General features: G+C 46.9%; 1 protein-coding gene across 1 annotated transcript; it reads right to left on the reverse strand.

Moving 5' to 3' along the window:
• Positions 1 to 2448: 2448 nt before the first annotated feature.
• MVD (mevalonate diphosphate decarboxylase) lies at positions 2449 to 15110 on the reverse strand. Its single transcript, XM_043989014.1, has 10 exons — positions 14928 to 15110; positions 11635 to 11705; positions 10347 to 10461; positions 7383 to 7523; positions 6811 to 7010; positions 6053 to 6127; positions 5653 to 5871; positions 5030 to 5145; positions 3944 to 4052; positions 2449 to 3257 (listed from the first exon to the last, which is right to left on the reverse strand). Exons 1-10 carry the CDS (start codon positions 14995 to 14997, stop codon positions 3177 to 3179), a joined length of 1197 nt encoding a protein of 398 aa, XP_043844949.1. The 5' UTR covers positions 14998 to 15110; the 3' UTR covers positions 2449 to 3176.
• Positions 15111 to 22134: the final 7024 nt, after the last annotated feature.

Genomic DNA, 22134 nt, shown 5'->3' on the forward strand with positions numbered 1-22134 from the left:
CCTTTTAAGAATAGCCCTCACCGCCCCCAGTATCTTCCTAAGCCAAACAATCAATTGGCAATCATTTATAAAGTTCCTACTATGTGCCAGGCACTGTGTTGGGGGATAGGGACACAAATCCAAAATGAGGGCAGTGCCTGCCCTTGGTGGGGGGGAGGGGTGACACCTTATGCAAAGAACCAAGAATAATTGAGAGTGGAAGAACTGGACTGAGGGGATTACGAAAGACTTCTTGGAAGAGGTGCTGCTTGAGATGAGCCTTGAAGGGGCTTATGTGTACCAGGAGGCAGAAGCGAGGAGGCATGTGGGGCGGCCTCTGCAAGCTGGTTGCCATCTCTCACATGCACAGGACCCACCTCTGTGGTGCTGGCCTGCCCCTGAGATGAAACGTGGGCCTATTTATCATGCTCTCCTTCCTTCCAGGGTGGTCTGCCCTTTACAAAACAGGGGGTTCAGGAAAAACTGGCCTTACAGCATAGACAAATCCTGAACTCTTAGCATCTCAAGAGTTGCACCTTTGATATTTTATAGATCTGGGTGGGGCCTTTAACTTAGGGTCTGGGAATAGAATTCAGGGGGTTCGTGATTTAAACCCATTTTAATAACTATTTCAACATAATTGGAGTCCATGGGGTTCACTAAACTGTGGCCGAAGGGGTTCAGGACAACAAAAAGGGGGTTCAGACCAACTTCCTAACTGAATTCTCTCCACAATCTTCTCTCTCTCTCTTTTTGCTGAGGCAATTGAGGTTAAGTGACTTGCCCAGGGTCACACAAGCTAGTAAGTATCAAGTGCCTGAAGTCGGATTTGAACTCAGGTCTTCGACTTCAGGGCCAGGCCCCAGAGTCTCTTCTTTAAACAGGAGTTACACAATTTTAAAAATGAATGTTAAAAATTGATTTGACATATCATTGAGAGAAAATAAAATAACAAATATAAAAAATAAAGTAATAAATATTATTTAAAAAAATGAGAGTTAGAAACATTTGCCCTGTGAAAAGAGCCCCTGCCACCAGTGCCCACGCAGGACAGAAAGGAATAATTCTGCTCTGGTTGTCAAACCCCATCACATGAAGTAGCATGAGTCACACCAGTGAAAAGAGGGAGATGCTACACCTATTAACCCTTCTCTCCTTGAAGTTAGTGCTTCCTTTTGTGTTTTATTTTGTAGTTTGTGGATTTAGAAGACCAGTCGGGGTCAATGGGGACATCTGAAGTGATGAGGGATGAGAAGGAATTGAATGAAAGGAAATTCTAGACCAACTGTAATAGGAGAACCACCAGCCACTCTTTACAGTGACAGAAACAGCTAAATTGTTTTTTTGGTCTTGTTTTTTTTTTGTTTTCCCTGCAGGGCAATGAGAGTCAAGTGACTTGCCCAGGGTCACACAGCTAGTGTCAAGTGTCTGAGGCTGGATTTGAACTCAGGTCCTCCTGAATCCAGGGTCGGTGTTTTGTGCCACCCAGCTGCCCCCGAAACAGCTAAATTCTACCATCAGTGGAAGACAGAGAAGGAACTAGGGCTTCTGAAGCTGCCGCCTGAACTATAGAGGGCTGTGTGCTGTTTTCGTGTGAGGAATAAAAATGAGCCCAGCATCCATCCTGGAGCACGTGTGACAGGTGCCCAATTTCACTCGGCATGCTGGTGGCTTCAGAAGCCCTAGTTCCTTCTCTGTCTTCCACTGATGGTAGAATTTAGCTGTTTTGGGGGCAACTTTTCCCTTTGCAACCTCCAGTTCTCCTTCACCTCTGGCTCTCCCAGGCCTGCAATCATTAGTAGATTTCCTTCCCAGGGTCCTAGTGCTGAGGGTGATAAACAGCAGGTCTGGGGAATAATCCTTTTGGAGTTTAATTTCTTTTTCAGCTTACACAGTGACAGTCCTATTTAGATGGCAAATGGGATCATCCACCATGGTTAGAAAATGGAATGTACTGGATAATCAAGTATTTGGCCCAGTAATTCACCCACGGAAGGGGGCAGGGGCTACAGGACAGCCAACTATTGAAGAATCGGAGGGCTGATCACAATCAGATCTCCCAGCAGAGATTCAGAAGGCGCCCCAGGGTCAGCCTGATGCACACCAATTATCGGTGTAACGTACAAAGACCAAGACTGCCCTTCAATGGAATACCCTACAAGAGAGGAAGCTGAACCTGCCTCTGCTGACGTCACCCATCCTCTCCTCCAAAGTCTGGGGTTTATGAAAGAGAGCACCATTCTGAGAGTCAAGGGGAGGGGGGGTTGTTCCTACAGAAATTTCAACAGGGACCCAGAGGCAAGCTGCTTATTACCCTTGCAGAACCCCACAATCCACTCAAGGTTAATGCCAACAACCACCTTTTAGCTCAGTGGAAGGAAGGAAAGAAGCACAGATGCCCAGAGTTAACAGGCCATTGCCCGCTTCAAAGAAAGACCACTCAGAAACTGTGTTTGAATTTTTTTTTTTTTTAAAGAAAATCAAACTCATATTCCATGGCTTAAAGTTAAAATCTGGACACCCCCCCCCAAGCAGAATTTGGCAAAAGATTCACCCTCCAGGACACTGCCCCAAGAAACATCCTCCCTCTGTGGGTTCCCAAGGGGCTGCTTAGGTGGCCCGCTCCCATTTGTTTAATACAGATCAAGAAAAATCGACAACAATCCAGTAGAAAAAGCATCAATCATTTTTTCCCCTATGGACTCTGTTGAAGAGCAGCAAGAAGGGCTTTGGAGGAAGAGAGTCTGGGAGGAACATGACCCTCGGTCACCAGCTCCGACAGGATCTGCCCTCACTTCTGTCCGACGGCTGTTTGGCCTTCCTTTACATGAAGGCTGTCTGGGGTCCCCACAACAAAGATGCCACTTCTGCAGATCTGCAGACGACCCGAGAGAAACCACACCGGGGCAGTGAGGTGGAGGTGACAGACACTGTGACAACATCTGCCTCCACCACGACAGGTCCTAATGACCGACAGTCGATCCAGCCTACTCTCCTGTGCAGAAGTGCCTGCTGGTGTAGCTCTGACAGAATTCCCTGACAGTATTTTTCCAGCCGGGTTCCGGAAATGGGGAGACCGAGCCGAGTCCCTCCAAGCCGACGTGCGACATTGTAACCAGAAGTCACATCCGTGCTTCCCTCTCTCATCCTGCTGTCTCTCCAGAGCCATGGCACATGACCAACCCAGATGGCACCCATCAGGACACGGGCCTAGGCAGGCCATCAGCACCCAGGAGGTGCTGCTGGGGATCTTCCAGGACCCGAGGTCCAGGCCCCACCTGGAACAGGCGAGAAGGGAAGTGCAGGATCACTGGGCGGGTGGGAATTTCACTCAGCCGCCTTCTCATGGGGGGGGGCTTTCAGTGGAGGAGAAAAGAAGCCATATGGGAGGGCCAAGCTGTAAACTCTCCCCTAACCCTTCCGGGCAGAAGGACAACAGCCCAGCACAAGATGGCGATTTGGGAGCACCGGCTGGGATCCTTGGGGAGTTTTTCTTCCTCCTCCGTCTTTTCTGTTCTGTGGGTTCATCGGCCTGAGGTCCTCCGTGACTTCCCTTTGCAGCACCCTTCCCAACAGCAGCCCCCCCACCCCCGCAGTGATGGACAGGGAGGTCACCGTGTCACATGCGGATCACGCAATTCGGACATGTGATTTGCAGAGGAAACACTGGAAATGTCTGCTTTGGGGAGAAATCGGGGCCCCGGGTCTCTGTACTTCCCCTAAGTCGTTACTACACTGCGGCCAACTGTTTGATGAGGGCAGGGGAGGAAGGTGGCCTAACGCTGCTGGGGGCAGGGGAGGGATCCATGCACAAAGGGGGGGGCACCTCTGAAGGTGGGCGTAACAAATGGGATGACTGTTGTGCAAAGGGTGGCCCCCATCACGTGGGACAGGCATGGGGGAGAGATCAGGGCCTTGTGACCCCCGGCCTGGGGGCATCTGGGAGAGCAGCTTCTGGCCGTACCTGCGTGGAGATGATGTATCTGATTCCTCCGGGGGATGGTTCCATGGCCAAAGCAGACTTCAGCTCTTCTGAGAGCTCAACAGGCTCTGCTGGCAGGCCCTTCAGGAACCTGGGGGGAAGGGCCGGGAAGACGTCACATCCCTTCAGGGTCCAGCGCCCTGAGGCTTCTGCCCACGGATGCTGAGGCTGCCCAGATATCCTGGCCCATCACTGCCATTCACCTCCGTGGGATGGGAGCCTTTCAGCCCTTTCCCCTTCGTTTCATGGGCTGTCACAGCCAGCCACTTCACTGCCCAGTGACCAGCCCAGGCCACACGTGACCCTGGTACGCCTCCTCAGACACAGGCCACGGCCGGGGCCACACGAGCTGGTACTCCAGACACGGCCTGATTTCCTTTATCTTCCAAGCCTCTGGTTCCTTCTCTCCCCACCCACCCCAGACACAGAAAGCAGTAAGGAGCTGTGAGGAGGAGAGCCAGGAGGGGGGATGGCAAATGGTCAGTGTGTGGAGAGGCCTTCATCAAGCCCCAGCTCCTCAGCTCCAGCGAGAAGGGTTGTAGGCCACCTGACTCTACGCCCAGATCAGAAACTGGCTCCTTGGGATGCTGAATGGTGAGTAGGCCACTGAGAGGTACCTTTGTCCTCTCTTCCCTTCCTGAGGCTGCCCCAGACCAGCTTCCAGCTGGGCCGGAACCGCTGCCCACTCTGCCCCTGCTAGCTCTCACTGCCAGACTCCCATAACCAGAGTACTGGGCAAACAGTGGAACAGCCCCCCTCTCCTGAAGGACGGCTGGTTTTAGAAGGCGCCGTGAGCAGGGGGGAGAACAGGACGCCCTTCCTGCTGCTGCTGCACTCTGAGAAGGCCGCCCAGTGCCACAAGAGCAGAGAGCTCCAGGGGTCCCCATACCATGCTCTCCATGTTGAATGGCCAATTAAAGGGAGGAGCAGACCCAGGGAACTTCAGTTCCACCTTTGGGTCGATGCAGATGCGATTCCTCTCTCTTGGTATCTCAACAAAGACGGGCTCCATGAGCCAGCCCCAGACAGCAAAGAATGGAGGAAAAGGGGACAGCTCAGGCGACTCACTTGTCTCCGTTCATCTCCGGGGGGAAGATCTGCTTTATGGCAGCCACAAATTCATCCACTGTGTCTTCCAGAGTGAAGATGACGGCGTTGGGACCCGCATCAAACGTGTATGCCACCTAAAAGCAGGACAGTGGATGTGCATGTGCCTGGGACGGGCACCGGGGAGGCTCCCCAGGGCCTCGCACTTAAAGCACCAGGAGCTCTTCTCTAAGAGATGCCCAAATGCCAGCAAGAGAGCCAAGAGAGCACTCTGCCTCCATCCGGGAAGGAACCCGGCTTCAACTGAGGCTGTTGGAGAGGCCAAGGTGGGAAGAGATCCTGACATTTTAGAGCCAGGATGAGAGGCTTCCCTCCCTCTCAACAGGTGGAGAGGGCGCACAGAAGCCTGGCAATGGGCGCACGCTCACGCTCTCTGGTCCTGCCACCACCCCATTCACCCTTCTGCATGCGCCTGTCCTCCCCACAGCCGTCCTCAGGAGCTATGTTTGCCCCACGGGGCTCTCGGGTAGTGGTGCCACAAATTTACATTCTCTGTGAGTTTGGCTGTGAGTCTGACCCCTCTGCTCCCAGGGAATCGAAGGGCTTCAAGGTCAAGGTCACTTTTTCAGATGCAGCCACTTTACCTTAGTCTTGCCATAGTGGGCATTGAAGCTGTGGACCAGGCCGATGATCTGCCGAGATGTGTCATTGAGGTAACAAATTGGAGGGAAGGTGTCCAGGCAAGTGGCATGGAACTGGTTGCTGTCCTTCATGGTCAGCTGGCCAAACCCCTCGAAGTCCTGCTCCTTGATGCAGCGCACCATCTCTGCCATCCGCCCTGGCACCACAGACTCGGCCCGGAACTGCAAAGGGACAAGCCAGTGTTGTAGTCATCAGCCATCGAGGGAAAGGAGGGAGGGTGGCAAGGAATATGAGTGCTGGCCCGTTGGGGTTCTCTGAGCACGACTCTGGTGTGATTCGGGCAGGCCGTCAGTAGCCCCGTCCTGCCCCATTTCCCCAAGATCCCTCGCGGCCGGGTCTTACTTTGAGCAGAGAGCTGGTCTCCACGCTGGTCTGCATGCCAGCTGTGCTGGCCATGGATTTTCTTTCAGCACTCACCTAACACAAGCAAGAATACATTAGGTCCCACAGGGCAGCAACTTCCTTTAATGGTATTTTCTTTTTTTTTCCAATTCCATGTAAAGATAGTTTTCATTTTTGTAAGATTTTGAGTTCCAAATTTTCCTCCCTCCCTCCCTCCCCCAACTCCCAAAGCCAGCAAGCAACACGTTACAATCCTGTTAAACATATTTCCACATTGGTCAAGAGCACACCTCCCCGCTGACCTGAAGGCCCCAGGGAACTGTCAGGCCATGAACCCTGTGCTAAATGCTGGAGAAAATACAGACGGACTAACTCCCCTCCAGGAGCCTGAGACGAGACTAACACACACCGACAACCACAGACAGCCCAAGGCCGAAGATGAGGGACGTGGTACGGACTCTAAAGAGGGGCCAGGGTGCCTGAATGCAGGAGGTGGGGTCTGGGCTGGCTTCTGGAGAACAGACAGGGCTCAGAGACACTGGCTGGGAAGAGCAATCTGGGGCAATGAACCCGGCAGGGACGCAGGGTAGCACAGTCCTTCTTCTTCTTCATTCCCCTGAGGCTTCACCGGCCAAAGCACCCACAAGTGCCCAGGCCACAGACGTGAGGCATGTGGCTGTGGTCCTGAGGTCCCGCTCCCAGAATGGGAAATCCTGTGGGAGGAGCTTGAATTGGCTCCCAAGGCAGATCTCACTCACCACAAGAACCAGGACCCGGAGCTCCGGCCAATGGGACTCTGGCTCAACCTGCTGGGCGATGCTGTCCTCGCCGTCGGGCCTTTCTCCCATGTGCCACTGCACAAAGCCACCAAACATACTGCGGCAAGCACTGCCCGAGCCTTGCCGAGCCACCTCTGAGAGCTCACTGTCTACCCCGTAGAGCTGGGCCAGCGTGTAGACTGTGGGGAGAGGAAGGAAGAGGAGAATGGAGAGGTAGGAGAGGGCGGCCAGTCACCGGGATCACAACTGGGGATGACATCACTGTCTACACCCAGGCCGATTTCACCAGGGAATTACACCCTCCCAGGAGGGTGGTTCAGAAAACAGCCATATCCGCGATCACATAATAACTGGGTGATGCGCCTAATGGAGGACGAGGGGGCGGGGTGTGCTGAGAAAAGGACAGCAGGGCTCCGGTCAGTGCTTCACGCTCGGACCTGCCAGAAACCAGGAGCTGCTGCCGATAAATCCGACCCCCAGGGAATCCTGGACCCTAGCTGGCTGGGGGAGGCAGCCCTGAACACCTATGTAGTGGGCCTAATGCGACTCACCAAGGCAGGCGTACCCCGCTGCTGAGGAGGCCAGACCTGCTGCTGTGGGGAAGTCATTCACTGATGCAATGTGCACCTTGTAGGAAAGAGGGACAGCATCACCATCGCTCCCACTCCTTCTTTTCCGAGCCAGACGACGGACTATTAGGAAAGAGAGAAAGGTCCAGGTGGGTGAGCCCTTCTGTTACAGCCTCTGAGATGGCCTCCTCGCTCCCCAGTCTAGGGTCTGGTTGTCAGGCAGGCTCTCCAGAAGCCTGGAAAAAGACTGGTTTTGCCTTTCCTAATCTCCTCAACATAGCATGGGGCCTAGCACAGGGAAGGTGCTTAATCAATGCTTGCTGTGACCGACAAGAGAGGGAGGGCGGCACTCCCAGCTCTTGGCATGACTGTGTACAGCAATGAGAACTTCCAACAGTAGGGTAAACAGCTGATCCATAAGCATTTACAAAGGAACCAGATGCCAAGTTCTGCACTACATGCTGGGCTATAAATAAAGGAAAACTGCACTGACACCTCAGCTCCACAGGCTAAAACAGAAATGGAAAGAATCCACTGAGCACCACCTGAAAGAGACCCTAGAATGAAAACTCCCAGGAATTTTATAGCCAAACTCCAAAGCTCACAGATAAGGAAAAAATAGTGCAAGCATCCAGAATGAAACAATTCAAATATCAGGGAGCCACAGACAGGATCACACAAGATTTAGCTGCTTCTACTTTAAAGGTTCACAGGGCCTGGAATGATATGCTAGAGGGCAAAGGATCCAGGAACACAATCAAGAATCACCTACCCAGCAAAACAGAGTGTAATCCTTGGGTGGTGGTGGTAGTGGTGTGTGTGTGTGTGTGTGTGTGTGTGTGTGTGTGTGTTGGGGGGGGGAAGAATGGAAATATAATGAAATCGAGGTCTTTCAAGCTTTCCTGATGAAAAGACCAGAGCAGAATAGAAAATCTGACTTTCAAATACAAGACTCAAGAGAAACATAAAAAGATAAACAGGTAAGAGAAATCATAAGGGATTCAGCAAGATTAAACTGTTTATATTCCTACACGGGAAGATGATGCTTGTAACTCCTTATCATCCCTAGGACAGTTAGAAGGAGAATACATAGACAGAGGGCATAGGTGTGAGTTGACCATGATGGGATGATATACCAAAAAAAAAAAAAAAAGCAGTGAGAAAAAGGGATATACTGGGAGAAGGGGGAAGGGAGAGGTAGAATGGGGCAACTTATCTCATAAAAGAGGCACAAATGAACTTTGACAGTGGAGGGGGTGGGGGACGACCGGACAATACCTGAACCTTACTCTCACTGGAATTGGCACAAAGAGGGAATAACATATACACTCAGTTGGGTATGGAAATTTACCTTACCCTACAGGGAAGTAGAAGAGGGAGGGGATAAAAGAAGGGGCTGAGAGGCTGATAGAAGGGAGGGTGGATTGGGGGAAGTGATTGTCATAATCAAACTACTTCTGAAGACATATAGGATGAAGGGGGGGGGGAGACAGAGAAACAGAGAGAAGAGGAGAAGAGAAAAAGGAGAATGGAGAGAAATACAGTTAGTAGTCATAACTGTGAAAAAATTTATATAACAAGTTTCTCTAATAAAGGCCTCATTTCTCAAATATATATAAAGAACTGAATAAAATTTATAATGATACAAGTCATTTCCCAATTGATAAATAGTCAAAATATATAAACAGGCAGTTTTCAGATGAAGAAATCAAAACTCAGGGGCAGCTAGGTGGCGCAGTGGATAAAGCACTGGCCCTGGATTCAGGAGGACCTGAGTTCAAATCTAGCCTCAGACACTTGACACTAGCTGTGTGACCCTGGGCAAAAAAAATTTTTTAAAAAGAAAAGAAAAAAGAAACCAAAACTCTCTATAGTCCTATGAAAAAATGCTCTAAATCACTACTGATCATAGAAATGCAAATTAAAACAACTCTGAAATACCATCCCACACCTATCAGATTGGCTAATATGACAGAAAAGGAAAATGTTGAATGTTGGAGAGGATATGGAAAAACTCATAGTCTACTGTTGGAGTTGTGAATGGATCCAACCTTTCTAGAGAACAATTTGGAAGTATGCCCAAAGGGCTATAAAATTGCTTACCCTTTGACCCAGCAATACCACTACTAAGTGGTCTATATCCTAAAGAAATTTTTAAAAGGAAAACTACCCATATGCACAAAAATATTTATAGCGGCTCTTTTTGTGGTGGCAAAGAATCGGAAATTGAGGGAATGACCATCAATTTGGGGAATGGCTGAACAAGTTCTGGCACATGAATGAAATGGAATATGACTGCACAGTAAGAAATGGTGAAACAGATGACTGTAGAGAAACCTGGAAAGACTTGTATGAACTAACGAAGAGTGAAGTGAGCAGTGCTAGGTGAACAATGTGTATATTAGCCATAACGGGGTAAAGAAAAACAACTAAGATCTAAGTAAGGACCCTGATCAATGCAAAGACCAACCACACTGAATTAATTTATTATATACTTCAAAGGAAAGGCAAGCTACACGTAGTGGAGATTCTCGGTTTTGTGTACAATCCTTTTTCTGTTCTACTTTGTATATGGAAATAACCATTTTGGGGTGTTTGCTAACTTTAGAATAAAAAAAATTAAGAACCAACAAAAACTGCCTGCTTCTCCCACTGTAGAGCTCCTGACCCAACACCTACAGCTCCCAATGAATCCTTAAGTACCAAAGTACTTAGGTCTGAGAAACAATGAGGAAGATAGGCTGGAGTTACCCAAACAGTGCCCGGGTTCCTCACCAACCCTTCCGCCATCTTGCTTTAAGGAAGTCAGGAAGATGGAAAACATAAATATCTTCCATTCCAGCCTCTTTCAGTCAGAAGACCCAGGCTCATGACCACTCCCGTCCCAATGAAAACTAGCAAAGGAAAAGAGGCCAAAGGCACCAGCTCCCAATCTCCAGCACTTACTCTCTCGAAGGCAGGACTGCAATCGTGGGTGGCCCACATCCTCCTCCTTGCCATTCAGCCAGATTCGGTCCTCTTTGAAGTCCCGGCTGATGGCTACTGTGGTGGTGGTTTTTAGCTAGGGAGGAAAAATCAGGACCACCTCAGCCTTCAGGAAACTACAAGGCATTTCTGGACGGCAGTTTGAATTAAAGCAAAGCTCACTTCCCACACATCCAAGCCTGTCTGAATACCTATTACTCATGCTCTCCTTTTCAGGGAGCCAGATGTCAGCCTTACTTCCTTTTCTCAGTCTTGTGAGATGCTAGGTGCTCTCCCTCTGCCCCAAGTTCAATAAGGATTTACTAAGTCCCTACCACGTGCAAGGAAGGCCCAGTGCTGGCGTTGAGGATTCAAAGACAGAAAAAGTTCCTGCTCTCAAGAGGCTTATGGAGCCTTACATGTACTCAAAGGGATCTGTGATCTCATTTGAAATGAGGCAGTGGATAGAGCACTGGCCCTGGAGTCAGGTGGACCTGAGTTCAAATCTGGCCTCAGACCCTTCCTAGTGGTGTGACCCTGAGCAAGTCACTTAACCCTGATTAGGAAAGAAGGATGGAAGGAAGGAAGGAAGGAAGGAAGGAAGGAAGGAAGGAAGGAAGGAAGGAAGGAAGGAAGGAAGGAAGGAAGGGAAGGAGGGAGGGAGGCAAAGAAGCAGGGAGGGAGGGAAGGAGGGAAAGGAAGGAGAAAAGGGAAGGAAGAAAGGGGGAGGGAGGGAGAGAGAGAGGGAAAAAGGGAAGGAGGGAGGGAAGAAGGAAAAGGAGGGAGGGAGGAAAGAAAGAAAAGAGGCAGTATAGCTTAGGGCATAGAAGGTCAGCCAGAAAGCCCCAGGTTTGAGCCTCACCTCTGACACCTACTGGCTGTGTGACCTTAGACAAGTTACTTCTCAGGGTCCCAGACAACTCTCTAAGCCTCTGAGTTGCAGAGAAAGTGCCAGCCTGCAATGGGAGAGGACCCTGCCTCCAACCCGGGCGTGCCCTATGCCAGTGAATCATAGGTTCAGCAAGTCCACCTGCCAGGCCAGGAATCAAGTCCTGGTTTGGGTCCCCTATTTCTTAGAGCAGAAATTTTGGTCCTGTGGAACCCACTAGCAGGGCTCCTCCAGTGGAAATCAGGCTAAGAACACCGCGGCTACCGCCTCTTTCCTCCCCAGTCTTCCACGTGCGAGGTCCTCCACTAAATACACAGCAGATGCACTTGGGGGGATCTTGGCTCCCGAAGGGGGCGAGGCAGCTCGTGTGCTCATACGTACCTGATTCTGGTGCAGAGTGACGCTCAGCGAGGAATTGATGGGCAGAATCAGCTTCTCATCCCGTTTTCCCCCTGCAAGAACAAGCAGTCAGCACACTGCTGGGCTGTTACCCTGCCAAGGCGATCTGACCTCAGGCTACTCAAGAGGGTTGGGCTCCAGGCAGCTCCATCTCTTCCCAGTCCCACCACACCCACTCACACCCAAGGATGGGGAGAACATGTGGTTCCCAGGCCTCCCTTCTGCTTATGTAAATCTTGCTAAACCAGAAAGCTGAGGTACAAAAAGATGCCCCTCCTTTGTCTTCTTCAACACCTGCTCATTTCCCTGCCTGTTACCTCTACTCCGACTTCCATTCTCCCCCAGGCCACAGGCTGCCTCCCTTTGCTCAATTAGAAACTCTGCCTTGTGGTTTGTCCTTTGTCCCCAGTGAGGACCATGACATCGGGATGATATCATGACTTTCCCTGAATTGGATTCTTTAAGTGAGGGAGGGCTGTGCACGGTCACTCTCTCCTCCACAGCCATCTGGGTCCAGTGGCCAGATATACATCAGGAGGACTGGACCTGGCCTTGGATGTTTGAGGCAATTAGGGTTAAGTGACTTGCCCAGGGTCATACAGCTAGTAAGCGTCTGAGGTCGAATTTGAACTAAAGGACCTCAGTGAAACCCACTGGAGTCAGACATTACCGGCACGCCATAGCGTGAGGACTCTCTCCGCTGATGCAGACCCTCCGACACCTTAGCGGACTGTGAGCTCAGTAGTCAGAAACACTGACTGACCTAGCTCTGAGCAATGTCTCTATGCACTTAGCTCTCTGGGCCCCAGACAACAGACAGAGAGACTGCCGGGAGGACCTCGCTAGAAACCAATAAGTCAACAGTCAACAGTGACGACGATGACGACAGCTAAGATTCAGATAGCAGCTACTATGTGCCGGGCCCTGTGCTAAACGCTTCACAAATATTCTCTTATCTGGTCCTCATGACAACCCTGCAAGGTAAGTGCTGTTATGATCTCAGTTTTCAGAGGAAACAGTGATTAAGTGACTTGCCCAGGGTCACAGAGCTAGTGAGTGTCTGAGCATGGATTTGAACTCAGGACCTCCTGATTCCAGGCCCAGTGCTCTAACCACTGCACCACCTGTTGCCCAAGTACATAATATGTGCCAAGCATCGTGCTATAAGCAACAGGGATACAAAGAAAGGGAAAAGACAGTCCCTGTTCTCAAAGTGCTCACAGTCTAATGGGGGAGACAACATGAAAACTATTACGTACAAACAAGGATAAATTGGAAATAATTTAACAGAGGAAAGGCACTAGAATTTCTTCTTTAATTCAGGAGATGGGAAAAGGCTTCCTGTAGTGGATGGGACTTGAAGGAAGCCAAGGAGGGCAGGAGGCAGAGATGGGGAAGGAGGAAATCCCAGGTACAAGGGGAGAGGTGGTGAAAATGTTCATCATCTATGGGTATAGCACTCCACAAGGCAGGCTTATCTCCAGCCATAGTGAGGCCTGGGAATAGAGCTTTTGTGGCATTTAAGAATGAATTGGGGGAGGGGGCAGCTAGGTGGCGCAGTGGATAAAGCACTGGCCCTGGAGTCAGGAGTACCTGAGTTCAAATCCGGCCTCAGACACTTGACACTTACTGGCTGTGTGACCCTGGGCAAGTCACTTAACCCCCATTGCCCCACAAAAAAAAAAAAAAGAATGAATGAGGGGGAGCTAGGTGGCACAGTGGATAAAGCGCTGACCCTGGATTCAAGAGGACCTAAGTTCAAATCCAACCTCACACTTGACATTTATTAGCTGTGTGACCCTGGGCAAGTCACTTAACCCTCACTGCCCCGCAAAAAAAGAAAAAACAAAACAAAACAAAACCAAAAAACTCTTGAAAGGAAAGGACTACAAACGGGCATCTCTCTACTTCCAAGTATCATACATTCACCAAATACTTCATGAGCATCTCCTTTGTGCCTAGCCTTGTGTTAAACACTGATATTTCAAAACAAAACAAAACAAAACAAAACAAAACAAAACAAAACAGATCTCAATCCTTCAGGAGCTTTAAAAAAAATTACTGACACGCAGGGAATGCTTTAAGATGTATTTACAAAGCACTTTCCTCACACAAGAGTGACTGATTGTCAGAGGTGGACGGGACCTTAAAGATCACCTTCCCTGGTTATTCCCTCATTTCATAGGTTTTTGGAGGTTATGGAGTTTGTTTAATATCACCCAAACTGGCAGAGTCAGGAATCAAGCCCGAGTCTTTCTGATTCCAAGTCCAGGGTTTCCGCCCTGCCCCATTATCTGCCCAAAAGCTCCATAAAGTAGGTTGTTAAAACTTGATCACTTCCATTTTGAGGATTTTGTATTTGATGTTGGAGGCAATAGGGAACCACTGAAGGTTATTAAGGGAGGGACACGATCGGACCTGTGTTTTAGGAAAGTCTCTACTGGCAGGAAGCTTACTATCGTGCAAGAGAACATAGCTTTTTACTAGCTGTGTGACCCTGGGCAAGTCACTTAACCCCCCATTGCCCTGCCAAAAAAAAAAAAGAGAGAACATAACTTTGAGCCCCCTGGTGCTAATTAATTAACTCTGTGATCCTGGGGGAGTCGCCTGCTCTCTCCGAGCCTCAGTTTCCTTTTTTAAACGAAGGGACTAGGGGTACTTAGCCCCTCTGAGTGTCATGGACGCCTAAATCTGATACATCGGCACCCCCTTCTCGGAATGCTTTTGGATGCACATTATTTATTATTCTTGGTGTTTTTATTCTTGGTGATTATTTAAAAATCTAATTCTTTTGAGCATTATTTATGATTAACATAAAGAATATTTAGGTGCGGGGCAGCTAGGTGGCGCAGTGGATAAAGCACCAGCCCTGGATTCAGGAGGACCTGAGTTCAAATGTGACCTCAGACGCTTGATTGACACTTACTAGCTGTGTGACCCTGGGCAAGTCACTTAACCCCAATTGCCTCACCAAAAAAAAAAAAAAAAAGAATATTTAGGTGCATAGGGTTGTTTTATCAATGGCACATTGTTTCACGTTGCTATTGTTTTAACGAAACGTTACTATTTTATTGTTGCACTAAAGCTGTCCTTCCCCCCCCCCCCCATCCCAGAGCACGCATCTCAGACAGACGGTTTCTCGGTTCCTTCCAGCTCCGGGGCATGTCACCCGGACCCAAATACCTCCGGAACCCGAAGCTCGGAGCCCGGCGCTCAGGGGGGAAACGTTTCTGCGGACTCCCCCTCCCCTCTCCAGAGTATCCTTCCCCACTCACAGTACTTGATGACCGCGATGTTGGTGGGGGCGGTGCAAGTGACGGCGACGAGCGACTTCCCAGAGGCCATGGCCCAAACCGAACCCCGAATCCCACACTTCTGACGGCCGGCCAGGGATGGCCAACTCAGGTCCGGCACCGCCGGCTCATGCCCGACAGGACTGCCCACACACCGGGAGGACCCCGCCCCCTGCGCTCACGCGCTCCGACGCCATTGGCCGGCTCGGCAGCAGCTGCTTACGCCGTGGCCAATCAGGTTCAGTACCGGCCCACTCCGGATTCTCGCAGCCAATGGGTTTGGATCGAAAGATATACCTCGGGCGCTCGGCCGGCCCCTCGGGCGGGGAGGTTGCTCCGGTTCGAGTGGGCGGATGCTGGGGCCGGAAGAGAGACAGAGATTCTGGGTGGGCGGGAGGAAGGGGGGCGTGACGTCTTTGCGCATGCGCCACGCACGAGAGGCTCTAACCTCTCCTCTGTCCGTGGACTTAAGCCCTAGTTAGACTGGCCAAGGCCGGGCCCTTTGGACCGGCCCGTCGGCCTCGAGCACGTGTTACCACCGAGGCCGTTGAGACCGGTGTGACTCTTGACGGCTCCCCGTCTTCTCTTTTAAGTTTTGATTGAGCGAAACGTAATCCCAGTCTGTTGGCTACCGTAATATTAGTAATATTGCCCCCCTCCCAAATATAAGGAGGGACCAATCAATCAATATTTATTAAGCGCCCGCTGTGTGCCAGGCACAGGATACAAAAAGAGGCAAAATACAGTCCCTGCCCTCAAGGAGTTTACAATCTTACGGGGGAGACAGCGGGCAAACAAATGTATACAAAGCAACCTATATATGTAGGATGATGAATGTGCTTAATACATAGATTATCCGTCAAGAGCATGAAGGGACCTCATCTGATCCAACCCCTGCTTTCTTAAAGCAGCTAGCATTTATTCAGTGCCTACTATGTGCCAAGCACTTTACAGATATCTTACTGGGATCTAGGTTCTATTATTACCCCCATTTTACAGCTGAGGAAACTGACAATCATGAAGTGGCTTGCCCAAGGTCACACAGCTAATACCTTCCTTGGGCAAGAATTGAACTCAGGTCTTCCAGAGTCCAGGCTCAGCTCTATCCATTGCACCACCTGGCCACCTCATATTTCTTCCTTATTCCACAGATGAGGACACAGAGGCCCATGGAAGTTAAAGGATTTGCTTAAAGTAAATATAAAAGGTGGGCCACCATGACAGTACCACATCCATTTTTCTCTTTAAATATTCATCAGCCCAACTAATTTCCCACTGCAGGATATCGTAATATAATACTTGCACTCATTTTTATATTCCACAAACATTTGTTAGTGATATAGTGGGAAAATGGGGTACGGGTTGGGGTTGGGGTTCTTGGGAATTCCTCTTTAAAGAATTACACCCTCTTGCACACAAAACTTAGTTAGAACAAGGTGATAGTTTATTTAGGAGCAAGGGAAGGGAAGGGTGGGGGGAGGGAAACCATGAAAGAAATCCTCAGACTTTTCATGGGGAGATTTGGCATAAAGCACATGGCTCAGAGGTACCAAATCTCCTCGAACAGGAGACCGGAAGGTACTTTTATAGATGACTGATGGGGGTGGACCATCTGCCTGTGGAAAGTTCCTTTAGTGAGAGAGGACCATCCCCCACTGGTGGTAGCTGGGGAATTGGGTGAGCAGTGGAGGACCATCCCCCACTGGTAGTGACTAGAGGAATTGGGTGAGGGGTGGCTACGGATCCCTCTTCAGAACACAAAGGCCGAAGCCACACCCAAACTTATCTCCCCAGGATAAGGGAGACCGGAATGAAGGGTAGGAATCCCAAGCTAGCTCAGTCTGATTTGGTTCCTCTAGGCCTTATCTGTCCTCTGGTTTAGTTTCTCAAGGAGAAGATTCCTCGGTGTGCCCCAGAGAAATTCTGGGGTGCTCTGCGCCCCATGACATTAGGTATGTACTATAGTCAGTGCACTGTCCGAGGCACTGCAAGAGCTACAAGGAAAAATAAAACAGGTCCTGCCTCCAAGAGTTTACAATTCATCTTTTTGTGGAGCTTCAGGATTAGCTTGACTGATATCACATTTTTCTGAGTTAGAAGTTATAAAACCAATCCTCCTCAGGATTGAATCACAGAAGACTATGAAGTGGGTAAAAGATAGGAACTGTGATTTCATTGGATAGAGGTCTGCCAAATGAGGATATTTCTTGTAACAGTGGGGGTTGGCACCTTGTCTGCAAAACTTAGTTTTGGAAAGTTGCTCAGGGCACTGAGAGGTTTACGGATTTATTCAGGGTTACACAGCCAATATGGGTCAGAGGCAGGACTTAAACCTAGGTCTTCTTGGCTGTAAGGCCCAACCCAAGGAACAACAGGATAGACTAGATCAACTGGCTTATAGCTATTGAATGTAAATTTGGGGTGACTACAGGGAGCAGAAAACTGAAGAAAGTGTGAAGTTTTGTTTTTTTAAATGATTGAAGTTAGTGGTTAAAAAAGAGGTTGATAACAGGTATTAAACTAGCTATGTGTTGCCTGTATCTCTTTATAAGTGTGAAAAAAGTTGAATTAAAGGGGTAGCCCAATCTAGGTTTCTGCAAAAGATTGGCTGTGTTGAAGAAAATAATAATGAAATTCATTTGGGGAAGGAAAAGAATTAGAATATCAAGGGAAATAATTTTTTAAAAGGTAGGAATGGGGGTGGGGGGGTGTGGCTAGGTGGTACGGTGGATAAAGCACTGGCCCTGGATTCAGGAGTACCTGGGTTCAAATCCGGCCTCAGACACTTGACACTTACTAGCTGTGTGACCCTGGGCAAGTCACTTAACCCCCATTGCCCCACCAAAAAAAAATTACAAAAAAAAAGAATATAAAAGGTAGGAATGAAGGGGCTCTTCTGGACTTTAAACCGTATTACAAAGCAGTAATCATCAAACTATTTAGTATTGGTTTAAAAATTGAGAGACTGAACAGTGAAGAATCTGAAATAATTGAACCCAGTAACTCAGCACTTAAATCCTAAAACACAAATTACCTAGAAAGGAGCTCCCTATTTGACAAAAATTGTTGGGAAAACTGGAAAGCAAGCTGGCTGAAATTAGGTTTAGACCAACACCCTTCCACAATAAATTCAAAATGGAAATGTGATCTGATATTCATACCATAAAATTTAGAAAAGCAGATCACACACCTTTGCTTGTGCTTTTATATTTGTTTCACCAGAACCATAGGATAGTGTTAAGCACAAAACAAGTGCTTAAGAAATGTGGTTTTAGGGGGCAGCTAGGTGGCACAGTGGATAAAGCACCGGCCCTGGATTCAGGAGGACCTGGGTTCAAATTCAGCTTCAGACACTTGACACTTAATAGCTGTGTGACCCTGGGGAAGTCACTTAACCCTCATTGCCCCACCAAAAACAAAACAAAAAAAAGAAATGTGGTTTTATTTATTTACAACTATTGCTAGGGTGTGAATTGTTAACCAACAAGGGGCAGAGCGTGATTATAAAAAACAAAATGTGTAATTTTGTTTACATGAAATTGAAAATATTTTGCATGAACAAAATGCAATTGGGAGGGATCTGTTATCAAATATCTCTGATAAGGGACTGAACATGCATTTTCATTAGCATGGGGAACCACTAGGTGAGGAAGCTCCCTCTGGAGTCTAGACCATGGGAGATAAGTTCGATCTCTGTTGTTTATAATAGTCTTAGAGAGCTGCCTAAAGCAGAGGGAGGCTAAGGGACTTGTCCAGGATCTCTTAGCCAATATATACCAGAGGCAATTCTTGAACCCAGGTCTTCTTGGCTTCCAGGTATACTCTTTGCCCACTACAATATATAACACTGAGGGTGTTAGGGACATGGCACCCTCTTGATCTGGAAAATCGGAGTAAAATTGTTTGGCCCTTCCCTCAGACCAGAGAAGTCTGAATTTTTTCTTTTTCTTTTATGAGGTGTTTCCAATACTTTTTTGTAAAATTTGGATTGATATTACACAATATTATACATATATTTTATGCATTTCTGTGTTTCTAAACTTTTTCTGTGTCATCTGCTGGCCTATGTGTGTCGTGTGCAGCTTCCATAAAACTCCCTCCAAATTCCCATTTAATATCTTATGCTGACCCTGTGGTACATTGAAACTTCGATGGGGAAAGTCTCATTGTGGAACAAATAACTGTACTGCCTCTGCAACACTGCATCTAAGTATATGTGTGTATATACATATATAATATATACATACACACATATACTTATATGTATATCTATAATCTATATCCCTGTTTTGGGTTTCAGAGCTATAATTGTCTCATAAAAAGTATGGTAGGATATTTCTATTTTTTGACAATGTATATAATATTGAAGTTATTTATTCTGTGAAAGTTCTATAGCATTCACTTGTAAATCCATCTGAGCCTGGATTTGGGGGAGGGGGAGAGGGGAGGTTCATTTATGGTTTGTATAACAAGATCCACTGGAAGGTGGAAATCCTCAGGATTGTCCTATTTAGTTTTCTGGGAATCTTCCTTAACCAAAGGACTGGCAGAAGGAGACTGAGATGACTCATTGTCCTGCCCTCTCAGCCTAAAGTGGTGTGGGGGTGGGTGGGGAGGGGAGTTTGGGGGAGGCAAGGGAACAGCTACAGCTGGGAGAGAGTTCCAGCATGGGAGAAGCCTCATGGAAGGCAGGGTGCCTAGAAGTAGCCCTAATAAGTGGTGAAGCAAAAAACTGGAATTTCAGATACTGCAGAACAATTTTTATGCAAGTGGGAGGGAAGATTAAATGATAAGCTTGCCAGCACCTGATGTTGGGGCTATGATGCATGTCTGGGGTGTATCTTGTTTCTTCTGAGTTCAGAGGGGCATGGTGAAACGTCACTCCTGTCCTCTTTTTCTCTCTTTAACCTCTGTTCCTTAAGAGTTTGTTAGATTTATATTTTCTTTTGTATTCTTGAGTATGATAAACATTATTAACGATTGAAATGTTATAGATCTATGTGTAAACTTGTACAAATGAGCAGAGGAACAATGGTGGTACCCCCTGGCAAAATTGAGAGATAGATTTTTATAATTATGGTCAACAACAAGCGTTTATTAAGCATTTTTTGTTTGCCATAGAAATTATCTGCCATGGGGCTTAAACTATAGAAAGAGAATTATTAATTCATTTTTATAACTGTCCAGGGTAGAGAGAAAAATTTAGTCCTGAATCTTTCTAGGCAAATGAGCAATTTTGGATGCGGAAGGTTCTGATGAACTATGACTGGTACAGGAGGTGGAGTCTTGGCCATTTCCCCTTTCCATTTTTCCCCCTGTATTATGTTTGAAAGGTAAATCACTCCTCCAGAAGAGAGGAACTAAAGCAGTGATTGGAGGAAAAGTACATTCCTGAGGAAAGAAGCCGAAAGAGTGACTGGTGAGAAATAACATGGCCCATGAAAGTGAGCAGTAGTGGGCGAGTAAGTAGTAGTGACAACTGCTTGGTAAACCTGTTCATGGTCATAGCATAGTAATATACTGCTATTAGAATCAGCAACTCATCTAGGATTCTTTTTTTCTCAAATTTTCTTTGTTCTATGTACCTTCAGTGTTTGAATAACTTTTTTTATTGCTTCCTTTTTTCTTTTTAAGCAGGACTTTATAGCATTATTATATTTGTTGTCTTATGAGATTCCTAGCTATTTTATGCATTTTAAAGTTATTTTAAATGAAATTTCCATTTCTATTATTTCCTTTTATATTTTGTTATTGCTTTATAAATCTCTATGATTCCTATGGCCTTGTATGTTGCTACATTATTGAAGCTATTAATTGTTTCCATTTCTTTGCTGTTTCTTTGGGGTTTTCTAAGTAAACCAACCAATAAGTGGTACTGAGAATTAAATATACACACATATATACATTTATATATTCTTGAATATTCTCATGTGTAAGAGGTCATAAATCTCTCAGATCTAACTTCTCCAACAATTTATTTAGTTTTATATGTTCCTTTTTCCGTATCTTTCTATTAGATATGTCCACTTCTGAGAGAGAGAAGATAAAGTCTCCTATAATTATTGTGTTATATCTTTTCACAATTTGCAATTCAGTTAACTTGCCCTTTATTAATTTAGATGCTATGCCATTTGGTAAATAAATATAGGTAGGGCAGCTTGGTGCACAGTGCATAGAGCACTGGCCCTGGAGTCAGGGGACCTGAGTTCAAATCCAGATTCAGACACTTATACTTACTAGTTGTATGACTCTGGGCAAATCACTTAATCCCAACTGCCTCGCCAAAAAAAAATGCATATAAACATACACACAGATGTATATGTGTTACTGGCTCATTATCTGTGGTTCTTTTAAGAAAATGTACTTTCTCCATTAATCTATCTTGATATTATGAATTTTTTGTTTTCTTTTGTCTGACAACATGATTAAATACCCTGCATCTTTCACCTTATATGTAGTGCATTTTTCTAACCTCATTTTCATTCTTCATATCATTTATTTTTAGATTTTTTGCATACAGATTGTTTTTTAATTTATCCATTTTGCCACTCTTTATTTTATTGCACTACTTAATAATTTACACTTAAAATTATAATTCTTAGGCTTTTGCTTTTCCCATTTCTTTCTTCTTAAATTGGTTTTTATACCCCTTTATTTGTTTCTCATTGTTCTTTCACAATCTCTGCAAAGTCTGTAAGATTTTCTTTCCAGCAGGTAATTTTGGCTCATTTTTCTTCAAAGCATAAAATTTGTTTGTAGTTTTCTGAACACTGAATCAGTCAACAACCATTTGTTATACACCTACTATGTGCTAGGCACTGGGGCTACAAAAACAAAAAAAGTCTTTTTTTTTTTTTAGATAGTCCTCACCTTCAAAGCACTTTTATTTTATCAAGTGAGACAACATGTGCATAGAGAAGTATTTACAAAAGTATGTACAAAGTATTTTTTAAAGTCCCATTTTTTCCTCTGAAAGATTATAATCAGTTTTGCTGGGTACGTGATTCTTGGCTATAGTCCCAGTTCCATTGCCCTCTGGAATATCATATTCCATGCCCTCCGGTCCTTTACTATAGATGCTGCTACATTTTGTTTTATCCTTATTGGAGCTCCACAGTATTTGATTTCCTTTTTTCTAGCTGCTTGCAATATTTTCTTCTTGACCTGGGAGTTCTGGAATTTGGCTATA

The sequence above is a fragment of the Dromiciops gliroides genome, chromosome 2, assembly GCF_019393635.1.
Source record: "Dromiciops gliroides isolate mDroGli1 chromosome 2, mDroGli1.pri, whole genome shotgun sequence".
NCBI classification, from domain to species: Eukaryota; Metazoa; Chordata; class Mammalia; order Microbiotheria; family Microbiotheriidae; genus Dromiciops; species Dromiciops gliroides.

Excerpts from the sequence above, each read along its gene's own strand:
- MVD (XM_043989014.1), bottom strand. The coding sequence starts at position 14,997 with ATGGCCTCTGGGAAGTCGCTCGTCGCCGTCACTTGCACCGCCCCCACC. Across the intron at positions 6,128-6,810 it reads TCCGGGTCCTGGTTCTTGTG|GTGAGTGCTGAAAGAAAATC; the intron begins GTGAGTGAGATC and ends TGCTTGTGTTAG. Across the intron at positions 5,872-6,052 it reads AGACCAGCTCTCTGCTCAAA|TTCCGGGCCGAGTCTGTGGT; the intron begins GTAAGACCCGGC and ends GTCCCTTTGCAG.